This window comes from Balaenoptera borealis (genome assembly GCF_965194805.1).
Source record: "Balaenoptera borealis genome assembly, chromosome: 3".
NCBI classification, from domain to species: Eukaryota; Metazoa; Chordata; class Mammalia; order Artiodactyla; family Balaenopteridae; genus Balaenoptera; species Balaenoptera borealis.
This window is the reverse complement of record NC_138866.1, coordinates 35,609,033-35,631,172: the sequence shown is the minus strand read 5'-3', so window position 1 is coordinate 35,631,172 and position 22,140 is coordinate 35,609,033. Positions and strand designations below refer to the sequence as shown.

The 22,140-nt window shown below is 37.2% G+C and overlaps 1 protein-coding gene and 1 long non-coding RNA gene across 8 annotated transcripts in view; one reads left to right on the top strand and one right to left on the bottom strand.

Moving 5' to 3' along the window:
- Window positions 1-22,140, bottom strand: part of LOC309626235 — a 1,141,377-nt gene that overhangs the window by 253,225 nt on the left and 866,012 nt on the right. The window lies entirely within an intron of this gene.
- FUT8 (fucosyltransferase 8) overlaps window positions 1-22,140 on the top strand; it is a 322,308-nt gene that overhangs the window by 295,136 nt on the left and 5,032 nt on the right. For all 7 annotated transcript variants that reach the window (XM_082386590.1, XM_082386586.1, XM_082386588.1 and 4 more), the window contains 3 exons: window positions 3,554-3,800; window positions 7,601-7,777; window positions 17,688-17,838. In XM_082386590.1, coding sequence (XP_082242716.1) covers window positions 3,554-3,800; window positions 7,601-7,777; window positions 17,688-17,838 — 575 coding nt within the window. The remainder of the gene's footprint in view (window positions 1-3,553; window positions 3,801-7,600; window positions 7,778-17,687; window positions 17,839-22,140) is intronic.

The following is a 22,140-nucleotide window of genomic DNA, read 5'->3' as shown; positions in this document are numbered from 1 at the left end:
TAATGTCAGGTGGTTTTCTGATAAAACATTAAAATGAACATTGAATCTCATACCTGAGAGAGTTATTCCTTGTTCAGCCTTTCTGATTATATCAGTCTCAATTTGATATCAAGATATCTTTAATAGTTCTTTAACACTGGATAGTTGTTTGGGGATGGAGGTAGGCGGGGGCAGATACTGTGGATCATTTATTCCTCAAAAATCTCTATGGAAGCGAAGTTAACTCCATTCCTTAGAAGGGAAAAGTACAGAAGTGCTTTTTTGCTCTGTCTACCTCATTTCACCTCTACTTGGAAGGAAAGTCCTGTGTTATGCAACTGGTGAGTTAACAGGAAGAACCAAACATGTGAGGTAAAGCCCTTTCTGGCTCCTCTCGTGGTGGTGCGGCCCGTTCTCAGAAGACACGCTCCTCCTCCACCACGTGCATAGAAGGCCTTTGTTGACAAACTCTGCTTAGGACTGGGTGGGAACTATTAGGAAACCCGTGAGACCATCAATCCAGAAATTCATCTTTATTGGTAATCAAGCTGATATTTTGATTGCCTTTTTATTCCTCTCTCTGCTTTTCATTTGGTTTCAAACTCATAGGAGATGTAAAGGGAGAGGCAATTATCACCCCTTAAAACCTCACTAATAATCTTTTTTAATATAAATCTGACTTGAGCTCAGAGCCCTTTATAAGCAATAGTATCTGTATAGAGTTTAATAACATGGTTTGTTTTTAGTGAAGTTATATTTTTAGTTACCATCTATAAAATAAATCAATTTAAGTTTTAAAAAGTGAATTTTTAAAACATTAAATAGTACAGATGGTGTATGGATATGGGGAGAATTACAAAGGTGGTACTTAAATGACTGAAGTTTAGAAAACACTGAATAAGATTATCTCTAGGATCTCTTCCAGATTTAAATTCTTTTGAATGTGTATTCCAATAGAATAAAAAATGTTATGTGGTAAACCAAGTAAAAGAAAAGACCTTCTAACATAGCGTGTACTATGTAATTTTCTTTCATTTTGAAATGTATCATTACTGAGGAGGCTAAACTTTCATGCTATGACAGTTTTTTTCATGTATAAATATGAATACCCCTTTCTTAATAATTTACTAGGCAGCTGAGTATTGATATGTTTTGGATAGCATGTTTGTTGGTGATGATGGTTTGTTTTATTTTGTTTGTTGTTCTTTCACCAAAAGCAGTCTAGTTCTGGGTGAGGTTTTTGAACTGGAAATCTTGAAAGGCAGGAACCATGTCATCACTCTATACTCTGCCTAGTACAGAGTTTGACATAGTAGTATTCAGTAAATATTTGAACGAATGAATGAATGAATAAAAGAGTCAATAAAAATAAACTGAGTTCTGTGTCTTGAAGGTACAAGCATAGTTTTCATTTCTGAAATGAAATAGTCAATAGGGCTAGCTGTACAGAAGTTTGAGGTCTTGGGGCAATTAGAAGGTAATACTTTCACATGAGTGAAGTTTGGAGCTAGTTACATGGAACATTTAGAATAACCTTTTCAGGAAGTAATCACAAAAAGAAGGTAGCTGTACTAATTTTGCTTTTGTTTATGGTCATATATGAGAAGCTAGGATCTTTCTTTCTTTCCCTCTTTGTTTTTTATAAAAAAAGAGCTACCTTTCTTCCTTATTTTTTTCTCTCTCATACATGTACTACTTATCATCTCCACATCAGGGAAAGCACCCCAATTTTCCTTGCCTTAGGGAGACCATTAGAGCTTAATTTAAAATGCAGCTCATTCTTTCCCCACACACTCTTAATTACAGTTTCTCATCTGATAAAGGGGCCCAACTCTTTCTTAACTGGCATGCTAGACGAACTGAAATACTGGCGGTAAATTTGTTTATTCCCATTTATTCCCTCAACAAATGTCATGTTTCAAGGGCTTTGTTCTAAGACTCCTGAAATGAGTTTTACATATCAGAGACAGAGAGAATATTAACCAGAAGTTTTTAATTCTTAGTTATACCAACTGACTTTCTAATAACTATGCAATTGGTTTGAGTGATCACATACCCAGATCATGTAATTTATTTAAAAATACTTTTCATATATGTAGAAAAACAGAGTTTAAGGACTGTGTTTCATTCTGGTGAATACATTTTAAACGTATCCTAGGTCTGTTCTCTACAAGTACATTCTTTCTTTGACAGTCCAGTGATTAACTGTGATTCTAATTTATTTTGCACAATGACAACATCTTAACTGGAGTTATTTTGTATGTTCAGGTTAATACTTTTTGTTATTGAAAATTTAAGTCAGTACGTTTTATATTTGTGAAATCTTTCTGCCTGGTATCTTTGTGTTTTCTAGTTATTACTATGTGGTCTTTAGTATGTGACGTAAACTCTAAGGATGCTGGCTATCACATTTTGGTTTGTTCTCATTGCATTATAAAATTGATAGAACAGCAGTAACATTAATGGTATATAGAAGTTGGGTTTTTAAACCAATCGTCATCTACAGAAATTCTCTATCTCTGTTCTAACTTTAAATTTAAAATATCTAGGTAAACAATCAACACAGATTCTATTCATCATCATTGAGAATATAATAGGTCTAATTTTGGCCAAGAAAAAAAAAAAAGACTTTAGAACTATCAATTTTTTTTCTTCAAAAGAGAGAGATGCTTGTCTTAAAATTGTAATCTTTAGATATCTCTAGAGTCATTGTGGTCTGTCATGAAAGTATGCAAGAGCCACTTACTATAACGGCAAGCTGGAAGTGTTGAGAACACTATGTCTAATTCAAAAACAACAATTATAGGTTCTACATATAAGTGATATCATATAATATTTGTCCTTCTCTGAACAGCAGAAGTAACACAACATTGTAAATCAACTGTACTCCAATAAAAATTTTTAAAAAACAATTATAAAAAACAGAACCTTTGCCTAGGGAGCCATGTCCACTGGCGATATGGTTATTCTCTGATTAGATGCTTTGAGTGCTGGATACCATTCTTTTTTTTTAATCTTTATTGGATTATAATTGCTTTACAATGTGGTATTAGTTTCTGCTGTACAACAAAGTGAATCAGCTATATGTATACATATATCCCCTCCCTCTTGAGCCTCCCTCCCACCCTCCCCATCCCACCCCTCTATTACTCAGCCATAAAAAGGAACGAAATTGAGTCATTTGTAGTGATGTGGATGGACCTAGAGTCTGTCCTACAGAGTGAAGTAAGTCAGAAAGAGAAAAAAAGAATACCATATATTAACGTATATATATGGAATCTAGAAAAATGGATACCATTCTTATCTGGGGTACGAGGTGTTGATATGGCAGCACATTATGATAGAAAAGAAAAGGCCATGAACTTGAGGGGCAGACCAACCTGAATGTGAAATTCAGCTCTGTCACTTTTACTCTGGTATCTAGGGCAAGTTACTTAACTTCCTCTGTAAAATGAAAATTATAATACTTCTTTAGAGTTTCTGTGAAGATAAAAGCACCCAGAGTGAGTTCTTGTCAAATGGTAGTTGTACAAGGGATACAATGTGGTGATGATATGTTTTGATATTCCCTCAGGTGAAGTAAAGGACAAAAATGTTCAGGTGGTTGAGCTCCCCATTGTAGACAGTCTTCATCCTCGTCCTCCATATTTACCCCTGGCTGTACCAGAAGACCTTGCAGATCGACTTATACGAGTCCATGGTGATCCTGCAGTGTGGTGGGTGTCCCAGTTTGTCAAATACTTGATCCGCCCACAACCTTGGCTGGAAAAAGAAATAGAAGAGGCCACCAAGAAGCTAGGCTTCAAACATCCAGTTATTGGGTAAGAACCTGATTTGTTCCTCCTAAAAGTGCTATGTAGTAGCAGGGATACATACCTTTACAATACAGTGTGAACTTTACAAGATATAGTGTAATTTTCATAGCCCCACCCAAAAACAGAGGTTCCAGAGTTCACCTTAGGCCACAGGGAGATTATTCTTCCTTTGTTCATTTAGAACAGCTGAGTCATCATAATTTAGTCACCCTTAATCATTTGTTCATTTATTCATTCAACAAATATATAAAACCATATTTCTGAAATTAACAGTCTCTCCTGGGGAAACCAGCAAAATCTTATTTTGTTGGGAGTATTTTAGATGCTATACATGACTCCTGCCTTACTCTAACAGGGCTACGAGATGAAGCTCTCATATTTATAGCTTCTCTACTGCACCTTATTCTTAGATTTCATTAATTGCCACTGGTGATTATTTTGCATTTTTGATGTTCTGTTTTCTTTTTTGTTTTGAAAGCTACTTTGAGAATAAAGATATCATTAGTAATGTAAGATAATGTTAAAATTATTGTTTAAAGTTATCTCTTGGCCCACTTGGGAGTTATCATGTATATATATGTACAGTCTCATGCTTATGTTAAGGGAGATATATCAGGAAATCCTGGAAGCAAAAAAAAATCCAAAAGAGCATCTTTGTTCACAAGCATGTGCTCCTATACCCATACATAAAAAGTTATGGAGTAAGGAGTTTTCCTGGGTCCTGATGCCAGATTTCACACGATGGGAAATGTTCTTTGCCTAATGGAAAGAATACTAGACTGAGAGTTAAGTGACCTCAGTAATATTCCTGGCTTTTCCCTAATTCTGGGCCACGTTACTTAATAATAGTATTATTGAGCTTTGATTTTTTTTCCATCTGTAAAATAGGGAAGGCAATACCTGCCCTAAAAATGATGATGTGATAATATAAGGATGAAAAAGGATTTTAGTTCTGTGGGAAAACATGCACTGTAAAATATTATTACCTTTCAGAGAGACTGATGATGCTTAAGTAATTCCTGAAAATAGATTTGTAGGCTAGACTATGGCGTTCTGCAGCTTCTATTGTTTGTAATAAAGTCAGCTATTGATTAATATTGATACATGTGTTGATTCATTCACTTATCTGCAGAATATTTATTGAATACTTGCTACTGTGGGGGACAGAGGTTAAATTTTTTTTAATGGCTCCTTCTAACTCATCACAGTCCATGGGAAAAGAGACTTACACAACTAGCATTATATGAGTAGAATGTGATAAATGCCCTGAGAGAAAGCATAAAAAGTTTTATGAGAGGTCGAGGGAGGGGAAATGTACTTCCATTTCCCAAGAAAGGACCAAGAAAGGCTTCATAGCTGCAGTGTTTGAACAGGATCTTGGAAGATGGAGAACGATACACTATAGTAGTTACATTACCAAAATAACTTCAACTGCATTATCTCATTGATCCTGTAACACAAGCCTGTGATGTGGGCAGAGATAACCATTTTACAAGTGAGGAAACTAAGGAAAGAAAATCTCTCCCCAAAGTTCCAGAGTTTATAAAGGCAAAACCAGGACTTACACCTGCTTAACTTTGTTTGGATTTCCTATAGTTTTACATACCAGAAAGCTACCCTTATTAATTTTTCATGGAGTATCCACCACATTGAGAATTGGCCAAATATAGAAACTTGAAGTACCGCAGACAGCTAAGTTGTTTGCACACTTAGGTAGTGTGCTGTAATGAAAGAGGGGTGCATTAGAGTTCAAGAATCTGGGGGTCCAATCTAGCTTCCACCACTAACAAGTTATGTGACTTTGGACAACTTACTTGGTCACTCTGGGCCTTCATTAATTGTCACTCTTTTTTCATTTATTAAAACAAAACAAAAGAAAATGCTAGGTTAGATAGTAGTATCTAAGGTTTCTACTTACACAATACTAAACAGTTAGATTTTTGTGTCTACCCATCATCCATTCATTTATTCATTCATTCATTTGTTGTGTTTGGTGCAATTGGGAATAAATAAAATCAGATTCCTTGCCCTGGAGGAGCTTTGATAGATAGTGAAAATCAGGCAAGTACACAAATAACTTTTACTTTTGTAAAGACTGGGTTAAAATGTATGTGAAAGAAACCAGCCTCCCTTTGCCTTATATTGTCATTTTGTTCCCTGAAATGTCTTCAGAGACATCAGTTTCTTTAACTGTCAGATGAAAGAGTTACATTAAATCAAATGACTTCTAATATCCTTCACAGGTCTAACATTCTGATTCTTCCATAAAAATTCCATTAAGGTCCTCTCAAATTATTGGTCCAGGCCTAATTTCAGGAATACTTGGAAAATTGACAAAATTGCTTAGTAGTACTCTGCCACTATGTCAAATGTTCCTCTTCCTTTGATTTTTCCTTCTTGTTATAGCTCTCCTTTGTTTTTATCTTTATTTTCGTATCTCCCACCCCATTTCTTCCCTGTGTCTTAGTCTTCGTACGTATAGAAGTTACTGACCCCTGTTCTAAGTAGTAGAGCTAAAACAAGAACACGGTAAAATCAGAGTTTTAAATACTGTTTCTTCTCATGAAACTTTTCATTGAAATTCAGTGGAATTGTTCTTTCTGCCCCATCTCATCTCCATAGAGCACAGTGAACAATTCCAAATTTCCTGAGAGAACCAGTGACTAAGAAGAACGTGGGAAGGAAAAAATGATATGATAGGTGTTCATACGATAGTATTCACATCTGGACTATCACCTGAAATGCAAAGGAAAGAACAGCCACGAAGATGTCAGAGTAACTACAGTGAAGTTAAATCCTCACTCCAGATTCATAATAAAAAGCTGGTCCTAGGCTTGACTTAAGACATGCCCACATATTGTGACCTAAAGGAAACAAATCTACCTTTTTTCTTTTCCAACATATGAATAGTGGTTTAGTAATTTGGGAAGAGGGGAGATGTGGGAAGGGCAAATTTAAGGAGTGTTTTAACTTATGAAAACAAACTCTGACTATTATTCCTGTTTTCATTAAAATACTGTTGGAAGTCAATGCCTTATTCAGTGCAGGACAATGTAAATCTGTGTCCCCAATTTTACAGTTTTGGAGCTTTTCTTAAATAGGACAGATGAGATCAGTATCTGCTTGTGTTTGATAGAGTAAAAAGCAGGGAAAGGAAATTCATTGTGCCTACAACAAAAAGACTGGCATGGCTCCATGAACTTAAAATAGTAAGAACTCTTAAAAGGTTTGCCTTGCCTTGATTGTGCTATAGGAAGAATCCATACAGGTCTGTGTTTTCCTTGCACAACTTTAAATTCAACAAGCTGGCATTACAGTGACAATACAGGATAAAATGAAGAAAAAGAAAACTTGGCACCAAAACATTACAAATGATATATTTAATGTTCTGTAATAGCAACTGTGAATCTTGGCATCCTTTATTGTCAAATATATTAAAAATTATATCCAGTTTTTTCTGGAAGGCTAGTTGGTATTTGCTGCCTTATATGCGGTCTAATTCTGGAATCTCCCATTTATTCCTGATTATGCCAATTACTTTCTCTTTATAAGAAAGCATTCTTCAAAGACTTAACCTATTTTTTCTAATTCCCCTTGTATTAATATGCAAATATATTTAGAATATATGTGTTTGAATTTTTTAAAATATTGGTTTTATTTTTTCTAATGGTGAAAATGAAAGAAAAATTGGTTTAAAATGTCCATAACACCACCATGAATAGGGATATAAAGCTGAGTACCCTAAAAGTACTCAGTGGATCAGAACATTATCAACAGAATCTGACTTTCTCCCTCTGCCCCCGCAGAGTCCATGTCAGACGCACAGACAAAGTGGGAACAGAAGCAGCCTTCCACCCCATTGAGGAATACATGGTACACGTTGAAGAACATTTTCAGCTTCTTGCTCGCAGAATGCAAGTGGATAAAAAAAGAGTATATTTGGCCACAGATGACCCTTCTTTATTAAAGGAGGCAAAAACAAAGTAAGTTAGATGAGCTAATGATTCTAGAGTGAACCATCTCTTTTCAGTTGAAAGGAATCCTTAATTCCCATGACTTGTGATTCTTGTCACAATGAATGTTATTACTGATAGTTGGGGGTTTTAAATTCAAACAACTGTGTACTTGTGCAACTGCTATTATGATCAAAGCATATGTGAGGTGCCAGCAAGGTGTAGATTTCATTCTGAAACCCCTTCTCTTGACTTGTAGGCAGCAGTCATCTCATTATATACTCACATGACCTTTGTGTGCTTGGAAGGGAGAGAGCAAGCTTTCTGGTGTCTCTTCTTATAAGGAAGGGCACTAATTCCATCATGAGGGTCCTACCCTCATGACCTTATTTAACCCTAAGTACCTCCCAAAGGCCCCACCTCCAAATATTATCACATTAAGGGTTAGGGCTTAAACATATGAATTCTGGGGGGACACAAACCTTTAGTCCATAATACTAACAAACTCACAAGACTGTTAGCAATAAAACATACCAGGTGCTTGCCCTTTTGCTCTTACTATCTTCACCAACAATCACAGGCAACTGAAACCATGTGTAAGATATAAGTTTTCATCTTATAAAAATTTCTGGAATTTGGAAATTATATTTTTTAAAAAGGCAAAGAATCAAAAGATGAGTTTTGTAAGTGAAATTATAAGGACTGCCAGCTTGTACTGAGCTGTATTGAGCCCGCCTGCCTGTATTTCAGGCACTGTGCTAGGTGGTGGGGATTCCATGATAAGCAAGACACTCTCTGCTCTCAAGGAATTCCCAATCTAGTAGGGGAATGGACGGTTACAATACAGTATGAGTAGTGCTACTATAGAGTAATACCATCTACTCCAGAAATCATCCCTGAATCCTTGACTAAGTGGTCCTCCTCTGTGCATTCCTCTTAGTATTTAGCACTTGCTTGCTTCTGTCTCCCTCACTAGGTTATAAGCACTTTAGAAACCATACCTAGTTCTAGTAAGTGCCCAGTAAGTATTGAATTATGTTCATTTCAGTCCTATCTGTTTGAAAACATTTTGTTAGCAATTCTCATTTGACCTTTTTGACTTTTAATTAATTTATTTCTCAATCCCTCTTTTATGTCACAAATGGGGGTTGGGAAGAAAAACAAATCTAGAATGAATACTATAATGCAGGTATTTATCCATATCATTGGATAATCATTTAAACCCTATTTCTACCTCGTAAGAATCTAAATTAACCTGATATAAATTGGTTTTTCTTTAAGGCTCCCTCTATTGATTATACACACAGACACTCTCTCTCTCTCTCTCTCTCACACACACACACACACATATGCAGGCGTGCATGTGCACACACAAACAAAAGACCAAGAAATTCATCAGCCAAATATAAGCCAAGTTATATAGTTATAATTCTTGTTTAAGTATAAGAGTTAGGGATTAAATGAACATTTGGACATAAAACAAGAAAAAATTTTCACAGATATTTTTCTAGTTTGATATACAGACCTATTAGAGAGAAACAAAGTAGAAATAGTTCATCTTAGTCCTTCATTTTAAAATATCAGACTGAATTTGTAGCTTAGTTGAAAAAATGTTAAAATATTACTTTATTTACTCTTTTACTTGTTCTTGAATGCATCATAAGTTTTTCCCTTGATTGGCAAAATAATTCATGCTCATTAGAAAATATGGAGTTGGTAAGTATACAAGCAAGGAAAAAATATTACCCACAGTCTCATTACTCAGTGGCAACAACTATTTAAATATCAACATATTCCCTTCAGTCATTTATGTAGTTATACATTTTTGTAGTTGATCATATTCTATATAATTTGAACTCTTGTTTTACTTAATATAGCACTAGATCCCTTTTCCCAGGTTGCTAAAAAAAGTCAGTGTAAATCTCTTTTTTTAGTGACTACATATCCACTGAATGGAAATGCCATTGCTTGCTTGACCATTCTCTTAATATTTGACAGGTTATTTCCGATTTCCAGTGCTATGAGGTATGCCTGAAAATTATCCATATTATTTCCTTAATCTAGATTTCTGGACTTGGAAGTATTTAGATAAAAGGATATGAATATTTTACAGCTGTGATCCATAGCACAGCATGATATTTTTACACCAAGCAACCCTTATAGTACAGATGGCAGTAGTATCTACTTGGATTGTGGGAATAGTAAAACTTGATTTTTTCTTTTGTGTGTGTGTGTGTGTGTGGTCAGAAGCTAGTAACTCTTCTCCCCATAGTAGTCCAGGCAGCATTTTTCTCCATATTCTGTTATAAATGTAGTAATAGCATTTTGTGCATATTTTTTTCCTCTTTGGAAATTCTTTGGTTTTCTAAGTCATTTTAAGGATTTTCTCGGGAATTTAAATACCGTTTCTGTCCTTCATTATTTTACTTAAATGTTTTTTCCACTCTGAATTAATTCTGCTTTTGACCTCTCAGGATTGGTTTTGATACCTAAGCAAATCATAAAACTTCTGTTATTGTTTTAGGAGACCAAAGCATGAATTAATTTTTCAACAAGGTATATAGAATCCAAGGTGATTATAAGACTTATCTGCTTCAAGAGGGTGAAGAGATGGAGAATTAAACTTAAATGAGGCATAGTATTCGTACAGTTAGAGAAGAAACCATTTTTCTGACTAGCTTATTCTTTGTAAAAGGGGTCAAGATTAGCTTATATATGTGGCTCCAGTAGTTAATGCTTTGTTGCTTAGTATTACACCTCAGGTCTCTCTAGATTAAGACTGAGTTCATTCACGAGATTTTAGCACCAGCATCCTAGTGACTGTGACAGCTGCTGATAATGTGGAGATCTCTCTCTTAGGTAATTCACTGTTAGAGTGTTTAAATCACAGAATCTTTGGCAGTCAAAGAAGTAAGAACTATTAAAGTTGTCTATCCAGCATTGTATTCTAAGATTGTGGAGACTGGGGTTAGGAGTGAAACAGGAGAAAAAACAAGCCATTAAATATCTCTCAGATTAAATATTTACATATTTAGTTTGCTCTTTATCAAAAATGCTGGACAAGCTCTTCCTAAAATTAGGTTCATTTAAATGAATAGAGGTAAGAGAAATTTGTTTAAAAGTTGTTGTAAAGCATTTGGTTGCCATGTGAAATGAAGAATCAGCAATAGTGGTAAAGTTCTTCACTATTTTTTTGAACTACATCTAATATGCTAGACAGTTACAGGGCATTAGGAATACACAAAGAAATAAAAGATAATATGTGGCTCCTTATCTCAGGGCGTATCCAACTGGTAGGCAATATACGGGTAACAAATAATCAGTGTCATTATATAATTGTCCTGAAGGAGTTGTATACTAGGTAGTGAAGTCAAGAAGAGGAGTATCCCCCTCAGTCTGGAGAAAGACCTCACAAAAGAAAATTTGATGTTAGTTTATAATTTCAAGTTACACCTTTGTGGGTGATATAAAAATAAATTTTTGCAAGATGGAAGAAGACAAATATATATTTTTTAATCATTGCCAATCTCTGCAACCTCACAGTGGAAGACTTCTGCTGCCATACTTGTAGGCGTAAGACAAGAAAGAAGCATGTTTGTGTGGAAAGTTTCATGCTCATTATTGGAAGTACAAAATCTCCTTCCCTCATTATTCGCTTTGTTTCTGTTTTTCAACACTCAGTATCCTTCATCAAGCTATCTTTTGCATATAGAGATAAGGCCTGAGGAACTTAGGTGACCTTTTGGTTTGGTTCCAGGAAGAGGCCTTTAAGTTAGGAAGGGCATAGTGTTCACGTCACTTCTCAGTAAAAGGATCCCTCTTGTGTTTGTTTCACTGAGCACCCAAACCTTGCTGACAGAGTTAGTCTTTATTCTAGGATAAAACCTGTGCTGGTGTGTTTTAACGATTTCCCCCCTCCTCCACCCTCCAGCCTTTTCATATTTATTTGTTTCTGTTTCTGCCCCATGACTGGATCTGCATCTTCACAGGAATCACATTAAAAGTTTTTTGGTGGTTTTCTTTTCAGAACAAATGTGACATTTCCTTCATCTCCCTGATTCAAAGTTGAGGAGGGCAAAATGTCAAAAATAATGAGGCCAAATGGATCTGAACACTGAATACCAGTCACTGAAACAGTGCTCAGAGACTTTTTCTTCACAGTCATTACTAGAGGCTATGAGAGAAAACGCCTTGGAGGTTGTGGAATGAAGAGAAATCTGAAGCAGCTGTTAGGGAATTAGGAAAACGTCCCAGACATAGGTAGCACTCACTTGTTCATGTATTCATCCACATAGCATTGTGTGGAGTGCTAGATGCTGTGATGCAAAGGAAAATAAGGCATAGTCCTAACCTTTGGGAAATACTGTGTGGGAAAAAGACATGTAAGCTGACTCCTGCTGCCTCAGGGCTTATAAATAGGAACTATTATTCTTTCAACAAATATTTATTGACCTTGTATTATATTCCAGATTCTCTTCTAGGTGCTGAGAATAATAGAGTGAACAAAGCAGATGAAATACCTCTCTTTATAGAGCTTACATTCTAGTTAGGGATGATGGAGGTGGGGAATGAATGCAGACAGTAAATAAACAGTAAGTATATATTATGTTCAGTGATAGTAAGAGCCATGGAGAAAAATTAAGCAAGTAAAAGGGATAGGGATTGCCAAACTCCTCACTAATAAGGCAGCATTTGAGCAGAGATCTAAGAGGGAAGTAAGAGATAAAACCAGGGGAATATCTGGGGAAAGAATGTTTAACAATCACAACTAATGATTTATTGAGCATTTACTACGTGTCAGATACTCTTCTAAGCACTTTACATTGCTTAATTTATTTAATTCTTTAAAAATTATATAAAGTAGGTACAATGACTATCCCCTTTGCATGTAACTTCTGAAAGTTTACAACTTAACTCTGATCTGTCTCATGCACTGAGAAAATTTATTCACTCTATACTAGAGTATAATTAAACCTCTAATTCAGAGTAGAATCATTTGAACGTATAGTAGACTTTTTAAAGACATCCTGTTTTAATATTTTTTAACACATATCTTCTCAGGACTGCCACCATATTAGTTGGTGGACATCTACAAGGAATTTGCTTTCATAAATTTATTAGAATGGTTTTCTGTCACCGTTATTTGTTAAGATGGTGCTTATGGGGGTTAAGGGAGACAAGTCTCAGTTATCACAAATTCTAAACTAAAAATTTAAATGAAGTTTAATCATGATGTTTATATTCTAAAGGAAAAGCTCAGTGACCAAATTTGAAAGCAGGTTGGAGCCTCCTAGAGAAGCAGGAGGCAACTGGGACTCCCCCTGGGGACACATATACTGGCAGCAGCCAGTGGGGAGCTCATTCTACCACAGGGACCATGGTACTGGCAAACAACATTTTGGAGTCCTCCTTCTAGCCTATTAGAACCAGGGGCTTACATGCCCACTAGTTGATCAGCACCAGTACTGGGATCCCCAAACCCCACAGCCAGCCATGCTGGGACCCAGCACTGCCCACCAGCAACACAAGACCAACCTTAGGACTTGCGGGCCTGCAACCAGGCACACCAGGACCCAGCCCAAGCCACCAGTGGGCTGGCACCAGCCCTGGGACTTCCCAGGCCATGTAGCCAGCTGTGACAGGACCCAGACCCACCTACCAGCAGCTAGCAGCCTCCACATGAGGCAGGGCCTGGCAGCCAACCAGGCTGGGAACTAGCCCTACCTACCAGCATGCCCACAGTAGTTGACCCCACCACAACAGAAGTGCCCACTCAGCCCACATACAAGGCACCCTTAGATTATATAGCTCTGGTGACCAGAGGGGAGTATGTAGCTGGGCCCCATAGGACATCTCCTACATAAGGTCACTTCTCCAAGAACGAGAAACATAACTGACTTGCCTAATACATACAAATAAACACAGAGAATTAGGCAAAATGAGGTGACAAAGGAACATGTTTCAAATGAAGGAACAAACCCCAGAAGAAGAGCTAAGCAAAGTGGAGATGAGCAATCTACCCAATAAAGAGTTCAAGGTAATGATCATAAAGATGCTGAATGAACTCAGGAGAAGAATTGATGAACACAGTGGCAGACTTAACAAAGAGTTAGAAAGGGTAAAGAAGAACCAAACAGAGCTGAAGAATGCAATAAGTGAAGTAAAAAATACACTAGAGGCCTTCCCTGGTGGCGCAGTGGTTACGAATCCGCCTGCCAACGCAGGGGACACGGGTTCGAGCCCTGGTCCAGGAGGATCCCACATGCCGCGGAGCAACTGGGCCCGTGCGCCACAACTACTGAGACTGCGCTCTAGAGCCCGCGAGCCACAACTACTGAGCCCGTGTGCCACAACTACTGAAGCCCGCGCACCCTGGAGCCCGTGCTCCACAATAAGAGAAGCCACCGCAATGAGAGGCCTGCGCACCGCAACGAAGAGTGGCCCCCGCTCGCCGCAACTAGAGAAAGCCCGCGCGCAGCAATGAAGACCCAACACAGCCAAAAATAAAAATAAAATAAAATAAAAAATAAAATAAAATAAATTAAAAAAAATACACGAGAAGGAATCAACAGTAGATTAAGTGATACAGAAGAACAGATCAACTAACTGGAAGACAGAGTAGTGGAAATCACCCAAGCTGAACAAAAAAAAAGAGAAGAATTTAAAAAGTGAGGACAGTTTAAGCGACCTCTGGGACAACAATAGCATACCAACATTTACATTATAGGGATCTCATAGGGAAAAGAGAGAGAGAAAGGGGCAGGGAACTTATTTAAAACAAGAATAGCCAAAAATTTCCCTAACCTGGGAAAGGAAACAGACATCCAGGTCCAGGAAGCACAGAAAGTTCCGAACAAGATCAACCCAAAGAGGTCTACACCAAGACACATTGTAATTAAAATGACAAAAAATAAAGATAAAGAGAGAATCTTAAAAGCAGCAAGAGAAAAGCAACTAGTTATGTACAAGGGAATTCCCATAAGATTGTCAGTTGACTTTTCAGCAGAAACTTCAGGACAGAAGAGAGTGGCATGATATATTCAAAGTGATGAAAGGAAAAAACCTGTAACCAAGAATACTTTATCCCACAAGGCTACCATTTGAATTTGAAAGAGAGAGCAAGAGTTTTACAGACAAGCAAAAGCTAAAATTGTTCAGCACCACTAAACAGGCTTTACAACAAATGTTACAGGGACTTCCCTAAGCATAAAAGAAAAGACCACAACTAGAAATATGAAAATTATGAAAGGAAAAATCTCATTGGTAAAAGCAAACATACAGTAAAGGTAGTAGATCAACCACTTGTAAAGCTAGTAGGAAACTTGAAAGACAAGTAGTAAATTATCTATATCCACAATACGTGGTTAAGGAATACACAAAACAAAAAGATGTAAAATATGATATCAAAAAACATTAAATGTGGGCAGGGGAAGGCAGGAATAAAAACTGTGGAGTTGTTAGAATGTGTTCAAACTTGAGATCAACTTAAAATAATTATACATACACACACAACCCACCCTTACACCTATAGGAACTAGAAAAAGAAGAACAAAGCCCAAAATTAGTAGAAGGAAAGAAATGATAAACATCAGAGCAGAAATAAGTGAAATAGACACTTAAAACAATAGAAAAGATCAGTGAAACTAAGAGCTGTTTCTTTGAAAAGATAAACAAATTGATAAACATTTAGCCAGACTCATCAAGAAAAAAGAGAGCGGACCCAAATGAATAAAATCAGAAATGAAAAAAGAGATGTTACAGCCAACACCACAGAAATCAAAGGATCAAAAGGGATTACTGCAAACAACTATATGTGAGTAAATGGACAACCTAGAAGAAATGGATAAATTCCTAGAAAATTTCAGTCTCCCAAGACTAAATTAGGAAGAAATAGAAAATATTAATAAACCAATTACCAGTAATGGAGTTGAATCAAGATTGATCAAAAAACTTCCAACAAACAAAAGTCCAGGACCAGATGGCTTCACAGGTGAATTTTATAAAATATTTAAAGAAGAGTTAATGCCTATGCTTCTCAAACTATTCCAAAAAATTGAAGAAGAAACAATTCTGAACTCATTCTACAAGGCCAACATCACCCCAATTCCAAAACCAAAGACGCCACAGTAAGAGAAACTTACAGGCCGATATCACTGATGAGATACAAAAATCCTTAACAAAATATTAGCAAACCGAATCCAACAGTACATTAAAAGGATCATATACCATGGTCAAGTAGATGCAAGGATAGTTCAATATTTGCAAATTAATCAATGTGATACACCACATTAACAAAACAAAGGATAAAAATCATATGATCATCTCAATAGTTGCAGAAAAAGCTTTTGACAAAATTCTATATTCATTTATAATAAAACTCTCAACTAAGTGGGTGTAGAGGAGACATACCTCAACATAACAAAGGCCATAAGATATCACAGACTAACAGCTAACATAATACTCAATCGTGAAAAGCTGAAAGCTTTTCCTCTAAGATCAGGAAGAAGACAAAGATGCCCAGTCTCACCACTTTTATTCAACGTGGTATTGAAAGTCCTAGCCACAGCAACCAAAAGTTGTTAAGAGACTAAATCCTAAGAGTTTTCATCGCAAGGAAAATTTTTTTTTCCTTTTTTAAAAATTTTGTCTGTATATGAGGTGATGGAAGTTCACTAAACGTATTGTGGTAACCATTTCATGATGTGTGTAAGTCAGATCATTGTGCCTTAAACTTATACAGTGCTGTATGTCAATTATATCTCAATCGGGACTTCTCTGGTGGTCCAGTGGTAAAGAATCCGCCTTACAATGCAGGGAACGCGGGTTCAATCCCTGGTCAGGGAACTGGGATCCCACATGACGTGGGGCAACTAGGCCTGCACGCCACAACTACTGAGCTCATGTGCCTCAGCTAGAAAGCCCACGTGCTGCAAACTACAGTGCCCACGTGCTCTGGAACCCGCACACCACAACTACAGAGCCCACGCGCTCTGGAGCCTGTAGGCCACAACTAGAGAGAAGTCTGCGCACCGCAACGAAAGATCCCATATGCCTCAACGAAGATCCCGCATGCCTCAACGAAGATCCCGCATGCTGCAACTAAGACCCGATGCAACCAAAAACAAATAAAGTAATAGATCTTTTAAAAAATTGTATCTCAATAAAACTGGAAGAAGAAAAAACAATGTATAGATTATATTTTTAAAAAGATATATGCTTGGGGCTTCCCTGGTGGTGCAGTGGTTGAGAGTCTGCCTGCCGATGCAGGGGACACGGGTTCGAGCCCTGGTCTGGGAAGATCCCACATGCCACGGAGCGACTAGGCCCGTGAGCCACAATTACTGAGCCTGCGCATCTGGAGCCTGTGCTCCACAACAAGAGAGGCCGCGATAGTGAGAGGCCCGCACACCGTGATGAAGAGTGGCCCCCACTTGCCACAACTAGAGAAAGCCCTCGCACAGAAACGAAGACCCAACACAGCCATAAATAAATAAATAAATAATTAATTAAAAAAAAAAAGATATATGCTTAAGTATAAAAGTGGGAAAGGAATGCATAAAATGAAAATGTGTCTGTGTGAAAAAAATATGAAAGGTTGAAAAACCTCTTCAAGGTCACTTATTACAATGAAAATAAAGAGCTTTCTGTTTTCAATTATTTCATGAATTGAAAGGGACATTCTGGTGCATACGTGTATTTTATATGACATGCCAATAACTGTTAACATACAGGACACCCCAGAATGGTTTCTGCCCCATCAATGGATTCAAAGATGCTTTGTCAGCTACTCTATTGAATGCCAGAATTAAAGCTTTCCTTACTGTCAGAAAGAGGGGGACTCTGGGTTAAAGGACCTGGCTACCTCCTGCTGATAGGATACTATTTCCTGACAGAATTCTATGATTTCAGTGAGTTTGTATAAATTTATTTCTTTTTTCAGGTACCCCAGTTATGAATTTATTAGTGATAACTCTATCTCTTGGTCAGCTGGACTACATAATCGATACACAGAAAATTCACTTCGAGGTGTGATCCTGGATATACACTTTCTCTCCCAGGCAGACTTCCTAGTGTGTACTTTTTCATCCCAGGTAAGCATTTTTAAGTGATCAATGCTCTTTGGTTATATTGGGTCAGGAAGTTCTTGGATTTTTAAAAAATGTTAGTTTTCATGACTCAGGTACAATTTTTTTAATATTGGGGAATGATCCCTTTTGTGAAAGAATGAGAAGATTCCAGAAAACATAGCTCTTTGAGTGCACTGAATATTTAATTGTTTGCAAGCAATTGTTGAATACATCTCTACTGAAGCCAGCTACTGGGGTTGTTTAAAGTACTTGGCTTATTCACAGCATTTAACAGAAACAGCAAGTAATTAAGTTTACTTAATACTTTCTGATTTTGCATACATTCAGTATGTAACCAGGGTCCATCCATTTCCACACATCAGTGCACTGATACTGAGAGGCTTAAATGCTCAGCATTTTGCCTCACTTGATTGCTTTATAGAAAATAAGAAAGGGTAAATGTAATTCCTCTTTCAAGTCCTTTTAACATTTCTACCAAGCAAGAAACTGTACATTATATTTAAGCAATACCATATTATAATCATTCTTTGAGTTTATTGTTATAGATAATTAATATGTTGTTGGTTTGGTGTGTGTGTTTTTATGAGTGCTCCAATCAGCCTTATATGCCCAGTGGAATATCAGCATAGAAAGATTTATTGTGGATTTTATTCAACTGTCTCATTTATGTGCATATTATTGGTTAGTTTTTTCAACAAGCTGTTAAATGATTGTTTGTGCTCAGACCTATACTAGGTGTAGATGGAATTTCAAAGGAGATCGAAGATACAGCTCTTACCCTGGTCTAGAATCTAGTGAGCAAAATATCCACATGAAATAACCAGAGAATAATTACAAAGAAATATAAACCATGTAAGATAAAAATATGCCTGAAAGCTTAGAAGAAGCAGAGAAAAGAAAGTGTGAAAAGGAAAGCCACGTCATTTACATGGGAATATACTACAGAGAGTATAAAGAAATGGACAGTTTTTTATTATGTGACGATGCACACTGTCACAATGGTATGGTGCTATGATTTTTGGAAAGATACTTATCCCAGCAAAGCCTGTATGAGTTCCTTCAATGTGGCATAAGAATACAACTTAAGATGCAAAGACAGCTACACAGAACAGGAGTCACATGGCAGCAGTCCTCATCAGAGGGAAAACATGAAGGCATTATAGCTGATGTTCTCCCTAATTGGGGTGAGGATCCTATCTTTGAGAAGGGGGTGGGATGGAGGGAGGAGTTGTAACTACCTAGTCCCTCTCAACTGCTTTTGAGAATCTGGCTATGTGCCTACGAGATCAACAGGTGCAAATAACACATTTTCGAATGCTTATTTTTAGAATGATTGAATCAAGAGTCACTTTCCCAGATGTACCACCTCCTCTGTAGGCCTAGATTTTAGGCCTTCCTAAAGTCTATTCCTTTAGTCCAGGGTTTCTCAACCTGGCACCGTTGGCATTTGGGGCTGTTTAAGTTGTTGTGAGGTGCTGTCTTGGTCATTATAGGATGCTTAGCAGCGTCCGTGGCCAGTAGACCCTCACCTCAAGTTGTGACAGCCAACAGCGTCTCCAGACATTGCCACATGTCCCGGGTGGGGGGAGTGGGAGGGCAAAATCACCCTTGTGAGAACCATTGCTCTAGTTATAAAGCTGTAAAAGTAAATAAATATATACATGTCTAAACATTTACCAGCCTTACATGGAGGTAGACACTGAGACTTACAAGGACGTCCTCTATGTTTTGCTTTCCTTTGTCCAGCTCTCCTTAATAATGCCATTAGGCTCATTCTGGAAAGAAAATCTTTTTTTTTCCCCCTTTTCAAGGATGTGCTGTAGAATTTTTGATCCTCATAGCCTCATAAGTCTAGTTTTGACTCAGAAATCAGGACCTCTGTCACTTCATGATACTGGAAACCTGTCCAGGTTTGAAGAGCATATTGTTCATACTACTTTGTTCATTTTATGCATAATATCAACCTCTGTGTCTTCTTCAGACCTCAGATCCAGAGAAACAGTTTATATGAAGAAAGCGTAGTACTGAGAGGTCTGGTTGTGTCCAAAGGAATAAGATTTGTGATTATATATTATATTGTTCCTAAAAACTCTTGGCAAGTCAAAGTTTATCCAAAATAACTCTGATCATTTAAACCAATATTTTGTGTCCCAAAATAGACTTGAATACCTCAAAACATGTTAGGGCTCAGAATAAAAGTTTAACAGTAAAAAATACCTTACATTTATATAGTGAGTAGCAGTTTGCTAAGTGTGATCACCTCCTTTATTGGTGACTAACAGCTGTAGCATTTGAGACTGTGGAATAATTCCACATTCACTGATTAATCTTTGGGCTTCCTTGCACCCCAGTTTTTTTTGTTTTTTTGTTTTCTTGGTTTTTTTTGGCTGCGTTGGGTCTTCATTGCTGCGTGCGGACTTTCTCTAGTTGCGACGAGCAGGGTCTACTCTTTGTTGCAGTGCACGGGCTTCTCATTGCGGTGGCTTCTCTAGTTGCAGAGCATGGGCTCTAGGCACACAGGCTTCAGTAGCTGTGGCACGTGGGCTCAGTAGTTGTGGTACACGGGCTTAGTTGCTCCACAGCATATAAGATCTTCCCGGACCAGGGCTCGAACCCATGTCCCCTGCATTGGCAGGCAGATTCTTAACCACTGCGCCACCAGGGAAGTCCCGCACCCCACTCTTTTTTGAAAATATTTTTAGTAAAAAGGCATTTGGTACAGTTTAATATTTTTGTGGTGTGAACGAGTTGGTTGGTGGCTTGTAGCATAAACCAAACCAAAATTGCCATAAACCAAAATCAGAATCGTTTGAAGAATGCCCCCAAAATGTCTCATCAGCAGTAGCAGTGGAGTTTGAGAAAACGTCACTGATGACATCAAAGTATCAAGCCATTGACTTCACGAGACAGAGAACAAGAATGAGGCATTGTGGGCTCTGGAGTCAGACTACCTGGGTTTAAATCCAACTTTAACCACCTAGTGACTCTGTGGCGTTTGAACAAATTACTTAGCCTATCACTGACTTTTCCCCCCTCCTTGTAAAAATGGTAATAACAATAATACCTACTGCATAAAGTTTTTGTGAGGATTAAAGAGTTATTATATGTGAAGCACTGAGAATAGTACCCAGCAATATGTTAAAAGCAATGTTAGCTGCTATTATTATTTATAAAGGAATAGGTATAGGTATATCTTTGCCTGTTAGACTCTACAGTATTTATTTTAACAGCTTTTTATCACATGGCCCCATTTCAGACTATATGATCTCACGTTTTAGAAGGAACATGAAATATGCTGTTCAAGGACTCCATTACCTCTGCTTATGGTCATGGGTGATGCTTAGGTTCCACATAGTCATTGTGTGCATTGGATGTGTGTAACAATTCTTCATAAAGAATAATAACCAGTAACATTCGGCATATTAATTCCTGTGCCAAGGTACCACCTTAACTCTATTTTATGTAGCTTATTGAAAGAGAGTGTCACCATATAATATGAATTTTCAGAAACAAAAGCTCTTCATTCCCAAAGGGTGAGTGATAAGTAATAGTATTTGCTTTAGCAAATGCAGGTAAACTTGTGTATGTTTTGACTTTAGGGAAATTAATCTGCAGACGTTCCTGCAGAAAACAGAAGAAGACTAAAGCCTTACATCCAGAAGGGTGATAAGAGAATAAAACAATGAGAACCAAATCTCGGCCCAGAATAAAACATGGACAACCAACTTTCAAACTTTGCTTGATGATAATCTCATTTCAAGAGATGGTTAGAAGGGATAAAAGTTTAGTATCTTCTTCATAATGTTTTGACAATCCTGAAGTTTCAGTCATGTAAACTTTCTGTCTCCTGTATACTACCCTTTGAGGACTTTTATGCTATATGACAATAGTGAGAAAGAGTTTATCTGTTGACCATGTGCTATTGTAGACAATACTGGAAGAATGAAATGTATTATTAGAAGGAAATTGCAAGGCCTGATTGATGTTTGAGAAACTGTAGGTACAAATGTCATGACATCTTAATCAGGATTCTTTATAAGGTTTTGGACCCATTCTTCTCAGTCTTAGGGCTTCTAATCATTCTTGGTTTTATATCCACAAGTGAGGTCTGGGAATTCTCTCTCCTTAAGTGAAAAGTTTTTAAAAGCCAAGAATATGACTCTACTCTCTAATTTTGTTACTATTGTTGCACTCAGTTTTCTGAATTCCTTCATCAGAGCTGTTTCTCATAGCCAAGTTTGTCCTAAAAGCCTCATAAATTGAAGAAAACAATCTTCAGGATTTAGTCTGAAAATTAGAGGCAAT